The sequence below is a fragment of the Molossus molossus genome, unplaced genomic scaffold (genome assembly GCF_014108415.1).
Source record: "Molossus molossus isolate mMolMol1 unplaced genomic scaffold, mMolMol1.p scaffold_m16_p_11, whole genome shotgun sequence".
Classification (NCBI taxonomy): Eukaryota; Metazoa; Chordata; class Mammalia; order Chiroptera; family Molossidae; genus Molossus; species Molossus molossus.
Genome location: NW_023425346.1, coordinates 80321180 through 80346681, shown reverse-complemented (window position 1 = coordinate 80346681; position 25502 = coordinate 80321180). Strand labels below are relative to the sequence as shown.

Sequence of the window (25502 nt, the reverse complement as noted above, 5' to 3'; positions counted from 1 at the left end):
TTTCCTTTGTTACTAATGTTTCCCTAGAAGAGATTTTTTTTTTCTCCTTTTTGAGACTAAAACAATGAAAAGTGACATCTACAGAACTACACTGCATTGAATGTCTCCTAGCGAAGTCTCAATATCAGTTGCAATATTGAAAGTGGCATATCAAAAAGCACCTGAGGGAACACTATGCAGCTGTAAAAAAGAAGGATTGCTTACCCTTTGAGACAGTATGGAGGGACCAGGAGAGTATTATAAAATGCGAAATAAGCCAGTCAGAGAAAGACAAGTATCACATGATCTCACTTATATGTGGACTCTAATGAAAATAAACTGATGAACAAAATAGGTCCCGAGACCTGGAAGTACGGAATAGACTGAGGAACCTCGGAGGGAAGGGGGTGAGGGAGTGGGAAGAGATAAACCAAATAACTTATATGCATCTATGCATATCCAATGACCAGAGACAACAGTGTTGTAAAAGTGGGGGTTGGGGGGTGGGGAGGAAGGGATGGGGGAAAATGGGGGGGACATCTGTAATACTTTCAACAATAAAGATAAATTAAAAAAAAAAACAACACCTGAGATTCTACCCTAATCTGCCATATCAGAAATTATGCCCTTTTTAGGTAGAAAAACGACATTATAATAACAGCAGCATGTCAAAACTCAACAAAGAAAAAGCAGCAGCAGAGCCCTTCATATTAATTTCAGAGGTAAATATTCCATATTGTTACTAACATTTAGAGATTGATGATCAGAATTCACTCTTGGAAGTGCATCTATTCTGCTTACCACCCCAGTCCTCCCCAAAGGCCACATGTAAATAGGCATTTGATACTTATTCTTGGAAGTCTCTTCTTTCTCGAAAGCTAAAAATATATTAATTTATCTTGGAGTAAGCTATTGGTGCTGCCTCCGTCTAGTTTCAATGTTATGTTTTTCCTGCTTGTTCTGGGGACAGCAAAGCATGGAGCAATTTTTGTGAAAACTTCAGCAATGATACCAGCAAACATGGCATAAAGTGTATGCAACCTAAAGTATATTAATTTATATGTGTGTAACATGAATTACCAATTTACAATAGAAATAAAAAAGTCACTTTTGCAAACCTGTACCTTTTATGCATGTAAAAAAGTATTTTTAAACAGCAAGAACATTTATCAACCTCTGAAGATGAAAACTGGAAAAAAAAGAAAACAGTATATTTCAACGCTAAATACTTTAGGAAGAACATGTCATCATTTATTTAACATTTATTTTTACTAAGTGGAACTATGTGTGTAAGCTGACTTTTGTCAGTTGATCAAAACAGACAACTAATATAATAAACAAGCATATAATTGTATCTTAAAAGAAAACACAAGACTATATTGGCAAAATCAGTGCCAATTTCATTGCATAACAACTTCTATGCACTCATATCCCACTAATATTTAAAAACAAAGATCACAGTTGGGTGTTTAAGATACCCTATGAATATAAATATATACACTGATCTAACTTGGTATCAAATTTGTAACTGCTAGAAATGTTGCCTTTTCATACAGCTGCTAATTTTCAGAGAAAAATCCTAATCATTTCAAGTCACTGAACATGATAATAGCAAAAATGAGATTGATCATTAACTCTAGTAACTGCCTTTGCCTTCATCTTGGACTTCTAGTTAACCAAATCAATTAATGGCTGCTAACTCTTTTAAAGAATTATTACTTAATTTAATCTGTGCAGTCATGTGGACAAAACCAAGATCCAACTATCGGCTCTGTGCAGACGACTTCTAAATCTATATTGCTAACCCTGACCTGTCTCTTGAGTTTCAGAATCGTATTTTCAAATGCTTCTTCCTCATAACTTGCCTTTTCATCATGGTTTATTTTTTTCTTTTGAAGGCATCACCTTTCTGCTGATCTTCCAGCCTGAAAGTCTCAGGACAGCTTTGGGGCCACCCATCTCTTGTGTCCAAATATAAGAAACTATCAAGTCCCATACACTCTTTTTATACACCTTCTGTAACAATTCTATCCAATTGTCTCCAACAATTGTCTTAGCCTCTCATTACTACTTATCTAAAGTAACTTCATAGTCTTAGCTGGTCCTTTGCTCGTCCTTAAACACTAGTGTTCCCTGGGGTGCATACAAATCTTTTTCTGGATATATGTTTTTTGAACATCTTCCCAGTGTGGCTTGTCATTTCATTTCCCAATAGTATCTTTTGAAGAGAAGGCATTTATCATTTTTGTAAAGCCTAATTTGTTAAATTTTTTATTTTATACTTCATAGTTTATTGTGTTCTTAAAAGTTGTTCTGTTTAATCCACTATCATTAAAATTTATCCTATTTTTTTCTAGAAGTTTTATAGTTTTAGTTGTTACATTTAGATCTATGAAGCATTCTGAATTAATTTCTCATACAGTAAAAGGTATAGGTTTATTTTTTCTTCTTCTTTTTGCATGTGGGTATCTAGTTGTTCCACGTTGAAATCTTCAAAGAAGGGATATGCCAGGGTCTGGTTTTACTTTAAGATGGTCACTGTGTTAATTTCAATGATAAATGGAGACTTCTTAACAAAGAAAACAAAGCTCAGGACCTAGTTACTGACTGCACCTACTACTATCTGCTGCTTTTGTTTATCCATTCCTTCGGTCACTTCTTACTTCCATGTATTTCTACCCCACCATTTCTTTTTCATCTTGATTGTTCCTCTTGGATTAAAGAAAGAAGTCAATGATGAGGGAGAATATAAAGATGAAAGAGAAAAAGCTAGTGATTGATTGAAGAAGATCTTGGAAAAAACAGTTGGGAAGAGATTCAGAAAACAGTGACAGATTAGTTTAGGATAAGGAATGGTACATCTTGTTTTCTAATATCAATCTCTTTTCCTTCATCTGTTCTTATTCTCGATACTTCTCCAGAACCATAGAGTATTATGCTCTCAACAGCTAAGGCAGCTCTCTGTGGGCCTCAACCTAGCCCTATGTTGCCATTTGGTAGCATTCTATACAGAGTTTCTAGACTCTAAAATTTTTACAATTTTAAAAGAAGCTCTAATGGCTGACATTCTCTAAAACGAGTTAATTACTTCAGTAAGTATTTGCATGTAGAAATACAATTTTAAGAAAAATTATATGTCAGCACTTGAGAAATCAATAAAACAAAGCAATAAATGAACTATGCCAAAATTTCCCTCCTTGCAGGTATGGCTATAGTCATCCCAAATGACACAGACGTTCTTTCACAACAGAGGTCAGGATTTTTCACGTTGTGTATTCCTACTCGGCAGTACTTACTTTGGCTTCTATGACTGCAGTGCGCTGCATACATTTTAATTTACTGAAGACAATGCACGAGCAGTTTAACCATACCCTATTAGTACTCAGGTAACAACTTCATGACCAGATGATAGAGCTTCCTCTCTCTTCCACTCTGAGAGCACTGCAGAGACAATTCCTCATCTGCCCCCTCTGCCACAGCCATATGCTCTAAAATGCAAGCTACAGGGGCAGATGCATACTCTGGGAAATGAGCCAAATTCACGACCTCTTTGGAGCCCAGGGTATTGTGTGTGCAATGCCAGCCCTGGCTGCCATGGCCAGAAATTCTAATTCATAGAAACAAAGGATGGAAGGCACAGAGAAAGAAGAAAATAGATGTTTACTAATTTCTTCAGCCACAATCTAAAGCTGACCAAGCTACTATTTTCATTCCAGAGAACTAATGAAGTTCCCTTAATCCTAATGGACCTCCAACAGCAAAGATAGCTCTTCAGAAATATGACTGTGAACTGAAACTTCATCCCAGGTCTCAGGTCATTTCCTTGGCAATCTCATCTTCTACTCTGGGGTAACATGAGTTTTACATGATTGTTAGGTTACATAAAATTCTATAAAGTATCAGAATTTCTGGTCTTCAGAAAAATGGAAAAACTAAAGAGTATTTGGTGCAACAAGAACATATGGGAGGACAGCTTTTGTTAGAATGAACAGGACCGGGTTTGATTTGTTTTAGGGCCTAAAGGACCCATCAAACAGCCGTCTCATGCACTGCTCTTCGGGTGTGGTGAGGACTAGGAATTCAGTCTGAAGGGCATGCCAGAGGTTCCGAAAGAATTCTAATTAGTTTCTGATGCAAGGCCCACATAAGCAGCGACAACAAATAGCCAGATATGCCTCTTCTTTCCCACTTTACGACAGGACACATTATAATCTGATAAAAGCTCCTTTGTGAACCCTATTTTATCTCTTCCTATAACGATGAATCATTATAAGAATCTCTAGAAAGAGTAATAAACCATAGCTTGTAACTACAAATATACCCAAAACTTTTTGTTATGTGGTTTCTTATTAAAAGGAATTTTCCATTTCAAACTTTCTCTCCATATTATGGACATTATCCCCTACTTTGTGCCCATGTCATGTGGCTTTCCATATATTTCAAAGGAATATTTTCGATTGGTTTGTATTGTCAAAAGTAATCCATACCCAGTGAGATAAAATCTGGCTTAATACGTGCTTTAATTTGCATTAGACCTAGTGGTTCTTTTGAATTCAGCCATTTACAAAAGATAACCATTCATTTATTCATTCATTCATTCATTCATTCATTCATTCAGCAAACAACTACTGGACTCTACACTTGTGCTTCCAGTAATGTATCATTTCTCAAAATCCTGATGATAAAAATACAAATAATTCTTGGATAAATTAAAACAAATACACATTTAAATGTATTGTTTAGCTCATAGGAAATTAAGAAAAATCCTTAAGCAAAGCCCACTGACAAATAAAAAATCGAGCACGAATGATGCTAAGCAACCGAAGTTGCAGGCTGAGATTGCCGTTCACGTAAATGCCATTACTAGGAATCTGGAGCTTGGGGAGGTGGTGTGATGATGGTATCTTGGAGGACCTGAGAGACAAACTCAAAAACATGTGAGAGTTAGAGCAATGACCCTCAAAAGGACCTACAACCTTGGTAGAAGGGTGGGCTCGGAAACCACATCGCCTGAAAACAGTTTCCTCAGCAAAGGGAGTCCAAGAAAATATCTTTGCTTTGGTTTTAGATAGGGAAAATAACAATAATATATTTTTTAAATCACCATTTACTTTTCAGCATTTTCAACCACAGGGCTGTCCTCTTAGAATTATTAAACCAAATTTATTTTCTCAGTTAATTCAGCAGTCAGCCAAGAAACTGTATGGAAGTGGCCCTAGGTGAGGAGCACTCTGCCAGTACCCGAAGGGAGCAAAGCTTCACCTCTGGAGAAAGGCACATGCAAACCAGGCTCTCCAAGATCCGCACTCATTAAATCCAACCAAATGCAACATCCTAAACATCAAATTCATTAAAAGAAAAAGTCAGTACAAATGAGGGTCAAAAGAAACCTGAAAGAGATTTAGACACCAAACTGGAGTTAGAAGAGACCTCTGGAGAAATTCCTCCGAATAGAGCACAGAAAGAAGGCGATCGGAAACTGAGGGTTTAAGGCCATGGCTGAAGAGTGAGGTCTGACATCCAGCAGCAGTCCCACGAGAAGACAGATGGGAAAAGGCATCTTAACAGCCACAATGCACCGGAAGAGACGGAAAATACTGTTATAGAGTTGGAGGAGACACAGTGAGCACCAAGAGTGATGACGTAAAGAAATCTACACCAAGATCTAGACTCCAGTGAAAGTGAACATCAAAGACAAAGAGAATTTAAAAGCATCTAGATGCTAAGGGAAATGAGCCAGTCAGAGAAAGACAAATATCACCGGAACTCACTTATATGTGGAATTTAATAAACAAAAGAAACTGATGAACAAAATCGATCCAGAGACATGGAAACAGGGAACAGACTGAAGGACCTCAGAGGGAAGGAGGGAGGAGGGGCAGGAAGAAATAAACCAAAGAACCAATGGACACAGACAACAGTGTGGTGAAGGCGGGGGTGGGTGAAAGTGGGGAGGAAGAGGTCAATGGGGAGAAAAAGGGAAAAAGGGGGGATATTTGTAATACTTTCAACAATAACAATAAATTTTTTTTTAAAGTATCTAGAGAGGAAAGAATGATCATCAAGTAAAAAAAAAAAAAAATGCCAATTAGACCAATGGATTACTTTTCACAGTCAAAACTAAAAGTCTGTGCTACCAGACTAACACTGTAAACTCAAGAAAACTAGTTGTCAAGAACAAGACAGCCCTGGCTGCATAGCTCAGTTGGTTAAAGCATCATCCCGATATGCCAAGGTTGTGGGTTTGATCCCCCATTGGGGTACATTCAGGAATCAACCAGTGAATACATAAGTAGAACAACAAATGGATGTTTCTCTCTCTCTCTCTCTCTTCCTGTTTCTAAAATAAAAATAATTTAAAAAAACAAGATATTTTCTGATAAACAACAGAATATAATCAATATATCACCATTAAAGAAATGTCTGAAGAACATACTTCCGAAAGAAAGAAAAAGATCTCAGAAGGAAGGTATAAGATATAGGAAGAATGGTAAAAAATAAATTGGTAAGTTTGAGCAAATATTAAATACATAAAACTTTAAATTAGTATATAATTTGTGGGATCAAAATATAAGAAAAATAGTACAGAAATTGGGAAGGGGCAGGGAGAGCTCAAGTGTTCTAAGTGTCTCGTATAGTTTGGGAACTAGATTAAGTATGGACTAATTTTATATTGTGTTAAGCATGCACGAAAAAACTTGAGGGTATAATTCTTAAATCAACTTAAGCAAAAAGAGGGATTAAAAACCAAAAAAACAGAAACCCAGGAATTCATCCAAAGAGGACAAGAAAATAGAAAAAGAGACATTAAGAAGTAGCTCAAGCCCTGGCCAATCTGGCTCAGGGGTAGGAGCGCCAGCCCTCGGACCAATGAGTCGCGAGTTCGAAGGGCACGTACCTCGCCTGCGGTTTGTCCCTGGCCCTGGAAGCCAGTCGATGTGTCCCTCTCACATCAATATTTCTCTCTCTCTCCCTCTCTCCTCCTCCCTCCCACTCTATCTGAAGATAAAATAAAATATCTTCGGGTGAGGATTAAAAATAAAAAAAGTAGCTCAAATATAAAATAATAAACATAAATCTGCCAGTAATCTCAATAAATGAAAATGCGCTAGATTCCCAGTTACAATTCAGACCGTCAGACTGAGCATAAAAACAACAAAACTTATTTTTTAGCACTAGACATACACATAAAGCATGAGAACATGGAAAGTTTGAAAGGAAAAGTATGCTGAAAGACATATAAGAGAAAGACTTAGCAAATGCTGGACAAAGGATGGCTGCTCCGTGCCAGACACTGCTCGTAAACTGGGGTCCCAGGTCTCTGCCCCGTGGAGCTCCCCTTCTGTAGGTGGGAGAGACTGCAGGTCAGACACACACACACTTGCAGACTGTGAGAACCAGCTGCTATCAGGAAATAAACCGAGTAAGTGACAGCAACTGCCTTTTTTGTCTGTTTCAGATGGAATGGTCAGGGACGGCGTATTTGAAGAAAGAACGTCTGACCTGAGAACTAAAATCAGAAGGGATCAGCCACATAAAGTGGAGAAGATCCTTCTGAGCGGACACATGCATGTGCCAAAGGCGTGAAGAGAGAAGAGGTTGCCCTGTTCCAGGGAAGGACAGCCGGGGACATGGGCCAGGCAGCAGGGACCTGGTCAGTGAGGTGGGAAGAGCAGATGAGGCTGGGCCTGTGAAGGATGGGAAGCCGTCTGAAGGTTTTAAGCATTTGAGATACATGACTTGACTTGTGTTTGGCTCCATGATTTCCCACCAGATTATGTTTTCTTTTCAGGTGAAGATGGCCTGTGGGAGGAATATATCTGGAAATACAATTCAAGTTCAACTTGATAGGAAGTTCATTTTAAGAAATAAAGAGATGGGCATTTCTTTTGCTGAAGAAGCCAATGTTCCATCAGAATTGAAGGTATTTGGCCATGGGTAGGAAATGGGACCCAGATTATGAGTATTGCATAGTTTGAAGGGCTCAGCATGGAGATACCTTTCTCAAACTAAGCTTTGGATGGATTCATGATAATGAAAACTACGGAAATTCTGATGGAAGCATAAAATTCACCAGTGTTTCCCAAACTTTAGCAACCAATAAATGTGATGACTTCATAATATTGTGCCATGTTCACATATCATTTTATAGTGTTAGTTCCTTGCCAATAATCTTTAAAATCTCATAATTTTTACATAAAATATATACAGCCCTGGCTGGTTTGGCTCAGTGGTTGGAGCGTCAGCCAGCAAACCGGAGAGTCTTGGGTTCAGTTCCCGCTAAGGGCACGTACCTTGGTTGTGGTTTGTCCCTGGCCCCAGTTGGGGTCGTATGGGTAGCAACCACTTGATGTGTCTCTTTCACATTGATGTTTTTTCTCTCTCTCTTCCTCCCTCTCTCCCTCCTGCTGTATCTAAAGATAAATGCAAAAATGTCCTAGGGTGAGAATAAAAAAAAGAAAAAAAAATGTATATATACATATACATATATATGTATACACACACACACACACACACATATATACACACACATACACACACACACACAATTCCATTTATAATTGCATCAAAAAATACCTAGAAATAAATGTAAACAAGGAGATAAAAGACCTGTAATGATGAGACAGTGAAGGAAGCAACTAAAGAAGCTATAAGTCAATGGAAGCATATATGTGCTCATGGATAAGAAGAATTAACACCATTAAAATGTTCATACTACCCAAATGCAATTCTTATCAAAATACCAATGGCATATTTCACAGAACTAAAAAAAATAATCCAAAAATTGATATGGAACCACAAAAGACCTCAAAGAGCTATAGCAATCTTGAGAAGGAAGAACAAAGTTGGAGTTATCACACTACTTGATACCAAACTATACTACTACAAGGCCATAGTAAGCAAAACAGCATGGCACTGGCATAAAAACAAACATAGATCAGTGGAAAAGAACAGAGAGCCCCCAAATAAACCCACCCCTATATGATCAATATTTATTTGATAAAGGAGGCAAGAACATACAATGGGGTAAAGACAGTCTATTCAATAATTGGTGTTGAAAAAACTGAACAGATATATGCAAAAAAAAAGAAACTATACCACCTTCCTACAATATATATAAAAATAAACTCAAAATGAATTAAAGACTTAAATGTAAGACTAGAAACCATAACTCCTAGAAGAAAACATAGTCAGTAAAATCTTGGACAGTGACCATAGCCATATTTTTTCTGATATATCTCCTCGGGCAAGGGAAACAACGGCAAAATAAACAAATGGGACTACCTCAAACTAAAATGTTTTTGCACAGCAAAAACAAAATAAAACAAAACAAAATAAAAAAACAACCCACTGAATGGGAGAAGGTTTTCACCAATGACACATCTGATAAGGGGTTAGTATCCAAAATTAATAAAGAACTCATACTACTCAACATCAAACAAACTAACAAACAAACAAAACAATCCAATTAAAAATGGTCAGAGGACCTGAATAGATAGTTCTCCAACGAGGACATACAGATAGCCAACAGATATCATATGAAAGGACGGTCAGCATCACTAGTCATCGAGAAATGCAAGTTAAAACCACAATGAGCTATCAGCTCACACTTGTTAGAAGGGCCATCGTTAATAAATCCACAGACAACAAAGGCCGGTGATGACACGGAGAAAAGGGAACCCTCGTGCACTGTTGGTGCAGCCACTGTGGAAAACAGCATAAAGGGCCCTCAAAAAATTAAAAGTAGAACTGCCCTAGGAGCCCATGATATCACTTCTGGGTATATATGAAGGAATCCAAACTCTAATTCAAAAGAATATACGCACCTCTGTGTTCACTGCAGCATTATTTACAATAGCCAAGATTTGGAAGCAACCTAAGTGGCCATCAATAGATACATGAATATAAAACTGGTGCATCTATACAATGGAATATTAATTGGCCACAAAAAAGAACAAAATCGTACCATTTGTGAAAGTATGGATGGACCTAGAGGGTATTATACTAAATGAAATAAGTTACACAGAGAAAGACAAATACCCTATGATTTTACTTACATGTGTAATATAAAGAACAAAATAAATGAACAAACAAAATGGAAACAGACACATAGACACAGAGAACAGACTGATGGTTGCCAGAGGGGGAGGGGTTTGAGGAATGGGTGGAAAAGGTGAAGGGACTGAGAAGTACTGATTGGTAGTTACGAAATAGTCACGGGATGTAAAGTACAGCATAGGGAACATGGTCAATAATACTGTAATAACTACGTATGGGGCCGGGGGGGGGGGTCTTGGGAACACCTGGAGGGGGGCTTTTGGAAAGTATGTGATTGTCTGGCCCCTATGTTGTGCAAAATAACGTTGACTGTTGACTGTAATTGAAAAATAACATTTTAGGTTTTAAAACAAAAAACATGTAACACTACTATAAATGGAAAGCCAGTATTTTACTGATTCACATTAATACAGATAAACATTTTTTAAGAACAAAAAGTGTTTGCCCATTTACATCACTTAAAATAGTTCATGGAACATCAGTCACTAAAGTAATCAATAGTAGCATTTCCTCTTAGGTATGTTAGCAAATGAAAAGCCTCCATCACCAGTGCGACACCCATGTTTCTAAATACCTCCAACAACTCCCTGATGGCATTTCATGATATTTTATAAAACTATCTGCTTCCTGTTTTTCTGCAGTTGCAGTTTGCCTGGCTTAAAAAGGCATGCATATATATATATATTTTAACTTTGGTTAATAAAAGGGTCTTTGTTCAAAAGGTAACTTTGAATAGCTTCATTTTGTTTTGATGGGGTGGAATTTGTAAGTTGTTCTGTGTGGGTGTGTAGTTTCTAATTATCAATAGAGTGGAAATGAATTCACATTTCAGCAAGAAGTAATCTAGATTGCTTTAAGCTTTCTCTTTAATTTTTGCATATTCATCATTAGTCCTATTATACTTCTGCTTTTATTAGACACAGTTGGGCATCATGAGCCCAACTAAAAAGAAAATTCTAAAAAATAATATTTTTATACACAGCATGATGTGGATGTCTTACCAAATAAATTACAAAGACTAAGTCCTGACTTCCAGGGTACCCAGAATTGACAGGGGGTTTTAAAATTCTCTACATATATTGTCATTGGCACTTTTTCCAGCAATCCATAAATGAAGTTGCTCACGGTCAATCCCCTCTCCATTCCTTCTTCCTGAAACATTCTGGCCCCAAACAGGTTTCTGGGATGAATCCGGCCTCTCACCTCCTTCCCCAAACTATCCTTTCCTGTGATTCTTCCGTACATTCTCTGTGCCAGTCCCCATGCCAAATCCTCCCATTTGAACACCATTTCTATGATCAGAATCAGCATGGGAGGTTCAATAATGTTTAAAATGTTTTCATTTACAAAATCCATACATTTTTTGTTACCCATAGGTGTAGAGTCTCAATGTAAAAATTCAGATACTATAGATAAAGCAGAGGTCCCTCCTGAACCCCAGACTCCATCCTCTTCTGTCTGTGAAGGTGACCACGGCTACTTGTTCCACACATTTGCATTTACATATGAGCACATGGTACTTTCGCTCTTTGCGTCTCATCGCTGCTACGAAGCGGTGAGCACTTCAGGGCAGAATCCTTACTCTGTACGACTTCCTATCTGTAGTACCTGCCACAGTGTCTGACGCGACGGGTGTTCAGTAAATATTAGTTTAGCAGAGCAGTTACTGGCCCCCTTTCTGCAGCAGATGCCAGAGTTCTCCTGCGGGCACGTGGACAGGTGGGCCCTGGGACTCTTCATGGTGGAAGGGAGCCGTGACTACATCAAAGGCGACTGAGAAACAGTTGAGGGGGATACTGTTGGCTGACTAGCTCTGAAGCAAAGGTGTGGATTTGGGCAAGAAAGGGTGAGAAGTTACAAAGTATAAACATGGAGCCTAGCATACCTAAAGTTGGACAAGGCCACACCAGAAGAGACCCTAGCGTGAGAGCGCGGGAAGGGTCTCCAGGGAGGTAGGCCTTCGGAAGGTTCAGCTGGGCTCTGAATGAAAGGCCAGCACGTGGTCAGACAGCAGCAGCTGTACAGCTCTGGGAGCTGAGAACTCGTGCGGTGAGGCTGACGAGTAGGGTGGAGGGTGATGCTGGCCAGAGATACGGCTGGAGGGCAGGCCTGGCAAGTAATGGAGGGCACGGTGTGACGTGCAGACACGACATTTATCCCTGTGGCTGGAGCCTGAGCACTGGCACTAAGGATGCTTTTCAGTGGGAGCCCTCTTCTAGAACATGTGTGCTCAATACGCCCCTCTGCGCTCCCTCCCACAGAACAGCACTCACTTTGACACTCTTGTCTGCGCACACACATCTAATATGAAGTACTACTGAAATAATCAAAGCCAATACAGCCTAGAATGTTTCCCACCATTAGTCAGCAATATTGTACCCTTATCAGATATTAAAAACAAAATTTAGGCTTTGACATATATTATTCAACCTAGGTTGGGTATCTCTTATTTAACAGCCCATCTTCAGATTTCCCAGGTTGGATTTGAAACATGTCCCTCTAGGAGTTGGCTAACTACAACCATTGCTGGGATGCTAAATTACCATTCAGTGAACACTGGCAAGTACATTTTCCACAGAAGTTTGAAATAAAAGGTCTCAGCTTATAACCTCTCTGGGTCATTGGACTCAAAGTGTCTCCGTTTTTTTATTCCACAACTAATTTATGCATAAAGTGTCATACTTAGAAGAGTGATTTTAAATTCTAGGTCTCAATGTAAACCTTTCTAAAATAATTAGGTCGAAACTAAAACGATGTCTAGCTCTTCCCAAGTTTACTCTTAATAAGGGTTGCCAATATTTATAGCTAGTTGGTAAGAGTCCGGTGATTTCACTGAAATATTCTCATTGCAGAAAGTTTACTGAAGATATCCTAAAGCTAAATGTAAAGGAAAGAGAAGAGAACAGATGCTCAGACTATAAGTTAAAAGTTACAGTTACGTACTATGTTTTTGAGAATGTGATTTGTTTTCACCCATGGTATATCTAAGTTATACAATAATATTCTGATTGATGATGGCATTTTAGAGTCATTTTTAAGTCACTCCCTAATGCTGTTCCTCTCCAGTTCCAGAGCTAGTTCAAAGCTGGGTACAGGAAGCTCCACCTACAGTCGAGTTTTGATGTCAAACATCCACTTTGCATCATCAACCACCATGTCACCCTTTAATAACATTTTTCACTGCAGATGTTCAGTCTGGCATTTAGAGACACTATTAGAACTGTCAGTTCCAAACCACTGTTTTCCAAACACATATTCCCCATGATGGCAAAGTCTGAGAGTCGGCCACATTTGAAGACTTTGACATATATGCTCTCCTCTTTATGAAATTATTTTCACTTGTCCAAATAATTCAAAAAATTTTAGAAACTCTATCTTTTCTAAATCAGTGCACACTCAAGCATAGTAAATTTTATCTTAAAAGATAAACTGTCAAATTCTGAATAATGAGACATAGGATAATAAAGAATTTTGTTCATGAGAATTTTGTAATGTAAATATTAATTTATAAGGATATAGGGAAAAAAATATGTACCTAAATATATCACTTCAACACATGTCCACTGGAGCTCAGAATAAAATAATTTGTCCTGTGCATTTACATTTGGGAAAATAAGAACTAGAACACCATCACAACAGTAAAAAGTTTAATTAATAGTAACTATAAATAAATACAGATTGTTACCAGGTCTGTAGTAGGAACTTTGAACGAAATCTGGACTTTTTGTTAACAGGAGCTTGTTGGGTTCTGGAGGGTTTTAATGGGAGAAGCTGAAAGGAAAATGACAAGGGCTGTGCCAAATTACTCCATCTTTCCGGTGTCCATGCTGGGCTCGGGGAAATTCTGAGGTTTTAATAAGAGTTTAGGCCATTGAATCAGCAAAACTTGTGGAATTCACAAAGCAAGAGATTACTGAAAGAACTCACTGGCCTGGCTGGTGTGGCTCAGTGGCTGAGTGTCGACCCATGCACCAAGAGGTCGCCATTTCGATTCCCGGTCAGGGCACAGGCCCAGGTTGTGGGCCCGATCCCCAGTGGGGGGCAAGTGGGGGGCATGCAGGAAGCAGACAATCAATGTTCTCTCTCATCAATGTTTCTATCTCTCTCTAAAATAAATAAAGAAAAAAAGAAAAGAAAGAAAACTCACTGGTCTGAGCCTCAGTTCTATTAGGGACCAGGGCCTTCTGCAGAGGGATGGCTTCCCCTCTCTGGGCCTCAATCTCTGAAATATGTTGATTGTATTAGAGATATAGGATGCTCCATTTAGTCCTACAGTTCTATAATTCCAACATAAACAAAGCACTGAAAATATAACTGCAAGAGATAAAACCTTCATCCAGGGAAAAACGAAAGCTTATCCGTAACCCAGCCAGGGAATGCAGTCTGCACGTGTGGGTGTAGGTATAAAAGCACCTGTTCTGAGTTTCCCATCCAATTTCGCTTCGATGATTTAAACATAACCCAACATGAGTTACCCATCATCTGTAGTGTTTATTCTTTTCTTGGCTAACCCAATAATCCCCTTATGTACAGACTTTTAAGCATTATCAAGAAAACTGAGACCATTAATGTCCTTAAGTCCTTACCCCCTCCACCTGCAAACTGACCGGTACCCCCAGGCATCCCCACCACCTTCCCTACAGTTGGACCCACTTTCTTCAAGGCCAACTGCCACAAAACTACACTCTTAATCCTGTCCCTCTAACAATTTCCTTTTCTTATTTCTTAATTCTCTCACAAATGCCTCTTTCCTCTCAGTCTATAAACATGCTTCAGTGTTTCTCATTAACCACATAAACCAGAACAACAAAAACACTTTCTCTTCTCCAAATACAACTCTCTTCTTTCTACTAATAATGAGACAAAGACCACCTGGAAGGACCGTCTAAGCTTGTTTCCACCTCCCACTCCTCAAGACACTTCTTTTGTTCCTGTTCTCCCGGCAACTGAAATTCACTCCAGGGGAAGCGATCACTAATGGCCATCTCTCACTTTCCAAATCCAGGGAAAATTAGGCATCTTCTCTGGACTGCACGCCGACGCTCTGACCACTGAGTGAAACCGGCCAGGGCAAATTAGGCATCTTCTCAAACCTTCTGTAATCTTGGGACCATTTCCTCCCGAAACTCTGTCTCCTCCTCCTGAAGACAGGAGCCGTTCAGAAGAGGTAATCCATCCCTGTTACCATTGAGTCCACACTGGCCCAAGCCTTCTCCCCTTTCCTGAAGAGCGAGGATGCGTTCTCTCGGCACCGCAGAGCAGTCTCACCCACCAGGCCGGTGGCTCCCTCCGTCGGCAGTCTTTCCCAAGAGGTGAGAGCCCTGGTCATCCCTTCCGCCTGCGCTGTCAGCCTCCACCACTCCACCATTTCCCGTGTGACTCACGGTCCCACTTCCCTCCATCCCAGATTCTTCGACCTTGCCTTCTTGAGTCCCCACCATCCTTCCATGCTGACAAAATGCTGTTCACTTTCAACCTGTCTTTTGAAAATCCCCAACTTTTAGACTTAACTGAAATCGAACTTTCTGTTAAGACTCCTGCTGCTCCTGCAGCCCTCTCATTTGCTGCTGTTCCCTCTCACCCATACAGGCAGGGCTGGGTGGGGGCAGCGGGCTCGGCTTCTCCTCTGCGCGCTTTCCCTTCCAGTGCCTCGCTCCTGTACCCTCCTGCCCACGCCCTGCTCCTACAGCCCCTACATCCTGCCTCACTTCCCTCCACTCCCTCTCTGCTACCCCGCCTTCCTGCCACAGGGTACAGGAAGGCTCTGGCAGGCAGCTTATGCATCTCCTCTTTATCTACCCTATTTCCATCTCATCGCCCTTGTTAACAGTTGTACGTGCCTCAGCAAACCCTTGGTCCCAGGAGGATAAGACACACATGCAGAAAACCTGGACCTAAACTGTAGGTTGGTGCTAAGCTCAAGTAAACACTTCTGAGATCAGCAAATCCCAACCTACACATGATCAAGAAATAATGTTTGCTGTTTTATTATGCAGCATAATTGTAGCAATAGATGACGGATACACTGAGAATAAAATTGGATCCTCTTCCTCACTTACCCACTAAGTTTAATTAAAAACAAACAAACAACTCCCCCACCCCCCAAAACAAAAACAACTCAAGGATCTATTTCTTAAATATGTTTTATCTTTCTTTCCAGTCCCACTGCTAATCCATTCTATTTATACCTACAAAATAAAATCTCTTATCTGGACTATTACAAGGGTCTCTTAACTATTTTCCTTGCTTTTTTGGTTTGTTTTTTTTGTACATTTGGTAGGAGCACCCTATGGTCTACCACCTCCCTACTTGATCCATTTTATTCTTTACTTAGCATTCCTGACACAATGAATTGTTTATAGTTTCTTGAACATAACATGATGTTTTATGTTTTCATAACTTTCCATATGCCTGAAAAGAATTAGCTCATTGACCTTTTCTGTTTCTCAGACCATTATTTATCTTTCAGATCCTCCTATGGTAGCACTTCCTTCCTGAAACATGAGAGCCAGTCCTCACTCCCACGCAGAATCCCGCCATATTTTCTCTGTGAGATTTCTGCACTGCACTCTTTAACGTGAAGGTACCAAACATTTAATTAGGTATGTCTTTCTCCTCTACCAGTTTATAAACATTTTTTCTAAGGCAGATACCATGTTTTATGTCACCCTGTATTCCCGACATTTAATATAGCACCTGCCACAGGGTGGGAATTCAATAAACATGAGTGGAACTGAAATAATTAATTTTGAAATTTGATTTGTAAAAAAGTTGTAGTCTCTATTTACTCATGAAATTCAGAGATGCACACACCTACATTATGTTTAAGTAGTGAAGAATCTCATCTCATTTCTAACAAGACTGACATGTTTTTTCTAATTCAATTTGAGCTACTGAATTTTCGAGAGTTGAGTATTCAGTAACCTTTGCAACACAGAGAATACTGGGGTTGCTTCCTAATCAAGTTTTCCAGGAGGAATCATAGACATATCATTAATTTTTTAATGATAACTTTCTGAATCCCACAGAAATGTAAAGCAAAGCTAGAACATATGAGAAATGTATGCAGTTCTTGTTTCTAAAAGTGTATTTATCCAACATAACCAGTGACAAAAGCTTTCTAAGTACCCAATAAAGATGTTTGTCAAAATAGATAACCATGCGGTATTACCTTAACCAGTTAATACAGTTCAATTCCATTGTTTTGATCTAACTCCACTAACCCACTAACTCCAAGTTTTACTTCCTCATCAACAACAATAGTAAAAAGTCATGGAACACAGCACTCCGATGAGAAATGACCATTTGGTTGATGTCCTAAAATTTAAATACATAATTTAATTTAGATATTCTATAAAAATCTGGAATAAAAAGACTCAACAAAATTTATAAAATGTCATTTAATAACTCATTGCTCTTGTATTAAAGTGACTATCCAATCACCCTGTGTTTTAAGAGCTCTATTCCTTTGCCATGACCCAGAGATTCCTTTGGCCACATTTGAACATTCTGGATTCGAAGTTTACACACAATGCATTTAGAACAGAATGTAAGGTCTGCCAGGTTAGCGACTTGCATATTACACTCTCCACCTCTGCCTTAAGGACACACATCACATGTACATTTGTCATAATTGAGACATAGTACATACACGCCACATTCCTATTTTCTCTCTCACACATCTCTTAACTTGGCCTGCACATCCATGTACATATACACATGTATACACGCATGCAGGAAACAAAGGTAGGAATGATCAGATGTCCCTTTCTTGCTCACAGAATCACAGTAGTTTGCTAGAGAAATTATAACTACTGGGTTCCTTGTTCAGCTGGCCGAGGTTACAAAAAGTAAATAAAAATTTATGTGTGACTTGATGTGTGTATCATGTCTTCCAACTAGAACTTTGTCTTACATTCTTCTCAATTCCTGGGACTGTGAGGTATTGGGCACAGGCTGGTAGAAAATGAAATGCCCAAAGGCATATAGCATCTGGGTTCACATCCTCAACCCACTAGTTATTTAACAGCTGACAGACCAAGTCCTTACATGCCCTCAGCTTCAGCTTCTTCTTCAGTAAAATGTGCTAAGATATCAACATACTTAGTGGCTGCAAGGTATCTCATAGAGACATCCTCTAGCTTGTTAATGAGTACTTACTCATTAATTGATAAACTTGTCTCAGAAAAGGTCTGGACTTACTGCCAGCCATTACTTTTACAGACTTGCCTGTTTTACAGCTCTATAGACAGGTGTTTGAGAATATAAGAAATTAAAATAGGAATAGGAAAGCTTTTTAGTCCATTTTGCTAATTAATGTGTCAGCGCTCATAAAGAAGAACTCGCTGGCTTTCTTCAGTACTGCATCATCTTAAAGAGCTGGGTCAGCAAAGACCTCTGCAGACAGTCAATACATATTAAAATAGCTCCAAGCAGTAAATCAAAACAACAAAAATGAAGACACAGTAAAAAAAGTAAAATTTATAAGTGCTTTCTGTCTGAATGCTGAGGAGCATGAAACTATTGGTTTAGGTGTCAATTCAGCAAGTAGAAAAACAGAAAATGACTCCTTCTCGGACATAGTTTACGAGTTATAGTCAAAATTAAAGCATATTTTTAAAAAATGATGCAAAATATGATGCCATTTTCTCTGGATTCTAATATTCACTTATAATATTTAATATAAATCAATATTTACTAGTTTTATTGTCTAAAATATATGTCTTGCTAGAGTTTTTGTTTTCTTCTGCCTTACTAGGATTTGAATTCCGTCAGAATTCAATTAGTGAGAGAGCTAGAGAAAGAGGTCAAGACACATCATTGGCTTTGCAAGGCTCCCTGAAACTTGTGGTTTTTCTTAAAAGGACCAAATGAAGGGCAAACTTTGCTCCTAACTTCTCTGGGCGGGTCTCTCCACTCCGCAGACACTGACACCTGCCGCACTCGGCGGAGGACCTGCAGTTTCGGAGGGGAATCGTCCTTCCTGCCACGGTGGGAGGTGTCAGGTGCCGCCCGGGGAGGCCCCGAGACAGGGCTTACAGGAGTCTGGGGAACGCGGGATTGAGTCCAGACGGGGTGAGGGAACACTACCTTGTAGGCGAGAAATGTTAGAAAGATGATCTTACCTGAGTTTTTGATTTGATCTGAGCTCCGAGGAATCAACCATTTAAAGATTAAGCCAAGGAAAGGGGGCCAAAAGCGCTGTCACATGTTTGGGAGGTATCCAAGCCAGGCCCGCAGATGGAAACTGGCACGGAGTGCTCTCTCCACACTAAGTAGCTGACGCAGAAGAAATCGTAACTCAGACGAATTTATTAAAATGTTGCATATCATCCCGAATAAGCGGACAGATGATAGATTTAGGTCAGCATATATGATTTAATTTAACCTCCTGATGGTCTTGGATAGCATGAAAACTGTCCACATTTCTATAATTAAAAATAGACAGAGGGAGATACTCTTTCTTCTTGGAAAAAGAGAAGTCCCTTTTTTAAAACCGAAATATTAAGGAGGAAGATTCAAGGCAGGGGCAGGTGAAACAAGAAGCTAAATGATTCCTTTTGACGTTGGTGAGACAGGTACAATCATGGCACATTATACACGACAGTTCAAACTGGCAACTAGCTTAGGAGTCACAGGCAGTGACACACGGAGACTACAGCTGTATATTAGGTGGCCTTTAAAAATGATTTTGTAACTAAAAGAGGTTCCCGAATGAAAAGGACCCTTGATCCTCTTTCCACTACTGCCAAAGCCAAATGAGAAACTGCTCAACAAAATGCAGCACGGAGAAGGGGGGCACCTTTTGTGGGAGGGAGGAGTTCTCGAGGATCATTATAATCCAAGACTCATTTTCCAAAAGAAATACATGTAGGGCCTGGGGGAGGGCAGATTCTTGAAGTACATCGACTTACAATGCTCACAGCACTTTTAATGCTTCTTTGTATTTTCTCAAAACTGTCAATAATGTTTCACAGCATGCTTTCGATCTGACTCTAGACTGGACGGTTTCAGGGGCTTGTTTAGCCCTCCTCACTGTGTTTTATCACGGGCCACGTCTGCCCCAGGGTGTCCAGTTTGTTTGTCAGCCTTTGCCCTGGTTCCACCGGCAGCCGGTTAAAACTCCGTGACGCTGTGACAGGGTATAAAAGTGCTTAAAGTGTAAGGATGGAGGATATGGTAATGACAGTCCATTATAACCCAAGTCTTCTGTAAACACCTGCTGTATGCAAACAGCGTGGCTCATGGGAGTGATGCAGAGGCGCTGGTACCATTTCTATCAATCAGCACGGAAAAGCCGCCATGGGGAGCTCACAGTCAACCTACTTGACAGCTTTAAAGTTGTGAATTACGCTATTTTTGACATTTTTTTATTTGGAAGACTATTATAAGTTTTGTACTTAGAGTAATCCTTTATTAATGCTTTTGTAACACACTGTTTAAAAACATATCATTCAAATTTACCTAACATATTATAGCAATATTCTAAGGTAGCAACGTTCTCATTTGAAAAGACTGATAATAACTTTTAGTTGCTGGCTAATAGTAATTTGTTTGGGCATGAAGAATATTAGAATAACATTTGATTTCTTAGAGAAAGCCCGAAAGTTTACCCTTGGCTCTTTTTCAAAAACTGAACTGATAAACATTCTTAAAAAACTGCTTACTTTTTTTGCCTCTGCAGCCCATCCCAGCATGTAAAAGGCTTTGATCTTCAAGCAGTGATATGTAAGAGAACTAACTACAAGCAGTACCGAGCACCGAAGATGGAAAAAATACAGGCTGTCCTTGGAGTTCCCTGATCGTGAGAACTTCCTTCTCAGACTCCTAAACATATTTCCAGTCGCAGGGAATGTGATGGATGAGGATGATGGAACAGGTGCTCCCACAGGGGTCTTTTCCTTGCAGGGATCTACCCTCTTAGGCTCTTTATTAGGGGAGCAAAAAGGAAAATGATCTAAGAGTGTGAACCAGCCCTTGCCTGCTGTTATCACTAGAGAATCTGAAGAAAGAATAAAAGGAAAAAAATCATAATTTTGCCCTGAAGTAATGAGGCATGAAGGCCACTTACTAATGAAAACGTAACTGGCACATACACACAGGAGATGCTGGGTGGGCAAGACTTCTTTGTTTCACAAGCAGAGGGATGTTAACAAATTGTAACCGTTCTGTTGTTTCGAGTGGCGATTCTAGGAGTCAAATGGATACCCATCCCCCCAAAATAACACATCCCTGGGGAATAGGGATTACTGCAGTGTTTACTAGCCTAGTCCTTTAGCGACTAGTTAAGTGTTTTCAACTAATGTGAATGAATGAGGACGGAGGGCAAAGGAGCAGAAAGCAGGCCACTTGGCAGTGAAGAAAAGGCTTGGATTTTAGACCTGAATGGAGATCTTTGTGGCCTTTCTAGAGAACCTCTAGGCGGCTCATTCACGAGTCCAAAGAAAGATAATACAGTCATCTTGGGTACAATTTCCTTTGGTGACAGGCAAAAAGACTACTCTTTTTAAAACCTCACCAAGGATATTTTTGGTTGGCTTTTTCAGAGATAGAGAAAGGAGGGCGGTGGGAAGGGGGTGGAGAGCGAGAGAGCGAGCACTAGAGAAGCATTGGTTTGGTTGCACCCTGGCCAGGATCGAACCCACAATCTAGGTATGTGCCCTGACTGGGACTCAAACCCATCACCTGTTGCTGCACAAGATAGTGCTTCAACCAATTGAGCCACCCTGCCAGGGCACTCTTTTGAGGAGAAATTTTATTCTGGAATTCTGTGTTTGATCATTTTTTTTTTTATCCTCACCCGAGGATATTTTCCCATTTTTTGTACAGATAGAGTGGGAGGGAGAGAGAGGAAGGAGAGAGAAACATCGACGTGAAGGGACACATCGAGTGGCCGCCACCCGCACGACCAACCAGGGCCGGGGACAAACTGCAACCGAAGTACGTGCCCTTAGCGGGAACCGAACCCGGGTCTCTTCGGACCGCAGGCCGACGCTCTAACCGCTGAGCCAAACTGGCCAGGGCTGTGTTTGATCATTTTAACGTGAAAATCATCATGGGGAAAAAAATTTCAAACTTTCTTTTTATATTTTTTATAATTTTTTTGTCGTTGTTCTAAGTGTTCAGCTGGCATACAGGTTTAAGATTTTGAGTTTCATAATCTATATATATACATATTTTTGGGGGGGAACCTTTATTCTTCCCTCTCAAACATTCAGAGTCAGCAGACATTATGCCGCTCCACACGCGGCCAAGCCATAATTCATCTTCGTGGAAGTCACAGACATCTCATGTATTAATTAGCAAGCCTTTCAGAGACCAGGGGATGGAAATAGGTTCCAACTGCTACTCAAACACAGCCAGTGATTTCCAGGAAGGAGAACAGAAAGTCCGTTACAAGGGATTTCTTACCCAATTTGTGTCCAGCCAATGAATGGACTTTGCTTTCATCTGGCACTGAGAAGAAATAAAAGAGACAAGGATCAGCCTGCTTAGAAATCATCCATTTTCTTTTAACAATAAAGTAATATAGATTCAGAATAAGTTAAATCTTTTACTGGCAAGGAGTTGAGAAAAAGTTTCCCCAGTCTACCTGGGGCACCTCATTTCTATTGGTAGATATTTTAAGGATTGCTATGAAGATATAAATATTTATTAGACTACTATAAATATAATTTAATTTTCTATACTTCCATAGTTTTTTTTTTTAAGTGGGTTATTGTTTCCATGTTTGAAAAAGGAGAAACTATACTCATGGGAGATACATAATATATAGTAAAATTATGTAAACATAATAACAATATATATACATTCAGTATTGAACGTCTATATCTGATAAACCTGGAGTACAAGGGAACAGATATATAATCTCCCTGGAAAATTTAAAAATAGAACATGAAACAATGGCATTCACGAGTTTAGACATTAGGGCACAGAGACCAGTGACTCCTGAGAGATGGAAAACAAGTGAGGGGAACCACCCTACAATTGCTCTAGTTTTCTTTATGGAGAGCTTCCAGGCTGCGGTGCATGGAGGGGAACATAGGCACAGCCTATGTGATATCCCAGCCTGAGGACATGCAGCTGGGTGTCCAGAGAAGCCAAGGCAGATGTCCACAGGGCAGAGACTTGCAGAGGGGAGAGTTATACAGAATTCTTTCTGAGGTCTGTACAGAAGCACTTCATGCATTTATCTGAATAGTGATGATCACAGGCATGTGAGGAGGCTACCCATGACCTGGCAAAGAAACACCCCAAAATACAAAGGGAACAGCATCCCAACTTCATATAGGGCTGGGAATAAGCCCTATTCCTAAGAGCCAGAATGAAAAACTTCCTAATTCAGGAGCATCAGTTAGAATATAAAGATGATCCTTGCTTCAGTAGTGGGGGAAAAATTACTCTTGATGAACCCAGCTCTAATGAAATAGACATATTTTTCAGACATAAATTACTAAGGCTTACACAGGAAGAAATAGACATGCTAAATAGTCCTGTAGTTTGTTTCTTTAATGAATTTTTAGTTAAAACTTTTCCACAAAGAAAACTCTAGACAGATGACTTCACTGGTGAATTCTATCTACCAAACATTTAAGGAATAATACCAATTTTTCAGAAATCTTTCAGAAAATTCAGAGGAAGGAATATTTCTCAACTCATTCTATGAGACTGGTATTACCCTGATATCCGGAAAAAATACTATATGAAAGCTATTAACCAATATTTCTTGTGAATATGGACGCAATGTTCTTAACCTTTAAGCATCTCTGCATGGATGATTATCACTTTAATATCCAACAACAGCTGGTCATTATTCACCATGTGTTATTGTCCATGTTAGTCTATAAAACTCTAGAGCTCAAGGGTTGCAGCAAGGTGAGGAGAACTTTGCTAACAAGGAGGACCTCTTCCAACTTCCCTAACACTAGATTGGCCTCAGAGTACTATGCCTTCCTCCCTTTGCCTACCACAGCCAGTCATATTTCATTAACCCAGTTACTAAACATCAATCTCCCCATTCCCATTCAGCTTCCTTTCCTAAGCGATTTCTATATTTTCTAGATTAAAAGCACTACATCTCTGTAATTTTTCTGGAATTAACTACTTAAAAATCTTGTTTGTGTTTTCTTTGTACGTCCAGTTGGAGATGTCAGTTTGTATTTATGAGACTCCATTTTGGGGGCGAACTTCTGCCTTTCCCAAGTCTACATAAACTTAATTACAGTGGAATCTATAGTATAAATAGAAAAATATTGGAAAACAATCATGATTTTACAAATACTAGTCGCTAATATTGTAATGGCAGGTTCTGTCCCATGCACTTTATATCTCCTAATTCATTTAATCCTCACGACGACCTGTCGAGATAGGTGTTAATACTGTCCTTGCTCTACAGACAGAGAACCTGAGGCACACCTCTGAAGTGAAGGATGGGATCCAGAAACTAAACATGGCCCTCTTAACCATTCTGCTATAACTGTGCTGAGGCACAGAAGACTTACATTTTTTGAATCATCAGTAACAAATTAAACACTTAACATCTATAGGTTAGAAAACTACTATCCTTTTTATTTGAATATATGCCATTAACAGAAATCTTTCTGTGGTGACCAGTATTAACAAGTGTTAGGTACAATTTTGTTTAACATGTTTGGAAATCTATAGTTATAGTGGGTTCAAGCTAAAATGTCCATTCCCATTTTATAGAAGAAAAATCAGCAATCTGAGTTAAAATCCTGACTTGGAAATTTACTAGTTGTATTTACATTTTTTTTTATCCTCACCTGAGGACATTTTTTTTTTTTTCGCATTTATCGTCAGATAGAGCAGGAGGGAGAGAGGGGGGAAGAGACAGAAAGAAACATCGACGGGAGAGACACATCGACTGGTCGCTACCCACACGACCCCAGCTGGGGCTGGGGACAAATAGCAACCAAGGTACGTGCCCTTAGTGAGAACCAAACCCGAGACTCTGGTCCATGGGCCGATGCTCTAACCGCTGAGCAAAACCCCCCTGGGCTAGTTGTATTCAATTTCACTTTCTGTGCCTCAATTACAACATATATAAAATGAAGATTATATGGCTTACTCCATAGGTTTGAAGTAAAAATTACATGTGTAGGTTTATTGAAAGTACTTAGAAGACCATATAGCAAGTGCTTACGAAATATTAGCTATTATCATCATTGTTAGTGATAAACTAAATAGAAATGCAGACTAACATAATAGCTAATAATGAGATGATGTGGGTTGAATCTCGGCTTTCTAGAAAGGTTACAAAGCTCTTTTTAACCTTAGTTTCCCCATGTGAAAAATGAACTAAAAGCAATACACAGGGAGTTGTGGGAATAAAATGAAAAACATGTACAAAAGCACTTAGCACAGTGCTACCTGTTTCTCAGTCAGTGCAAACTTCGGACAAGGGGACTGTGAGGCGGGAAAGGCCGTGAGCCTGTGACGGGGTG

At 39.5% G+C, this 25502-nt stretch overlaps 1 protein-coding gene across 1 annotated transcript in view; it reads right to left on the bottom strand.

Moving 5' to 3' along the window:
- PARD3B (par-3 family cell polarity regulator beta) overlaps nucleotides 1-25502 on the bottom strand; it is a 979738-nt gene that overhangs the window by 311928 nt on the left and 642308 nt on the right. Inside the window, exon 16 of the mRNA XM_036254726.1 lies at nucleotides 22450-22494. Within this exon, the coding sequence (XP_036110619.1) occupies nucleotides 22450-22494 (45 nt within the window). The remainder of the gene's footprint in view (nucleotides 1-22449; nucleotides 22495-25502) is intronic.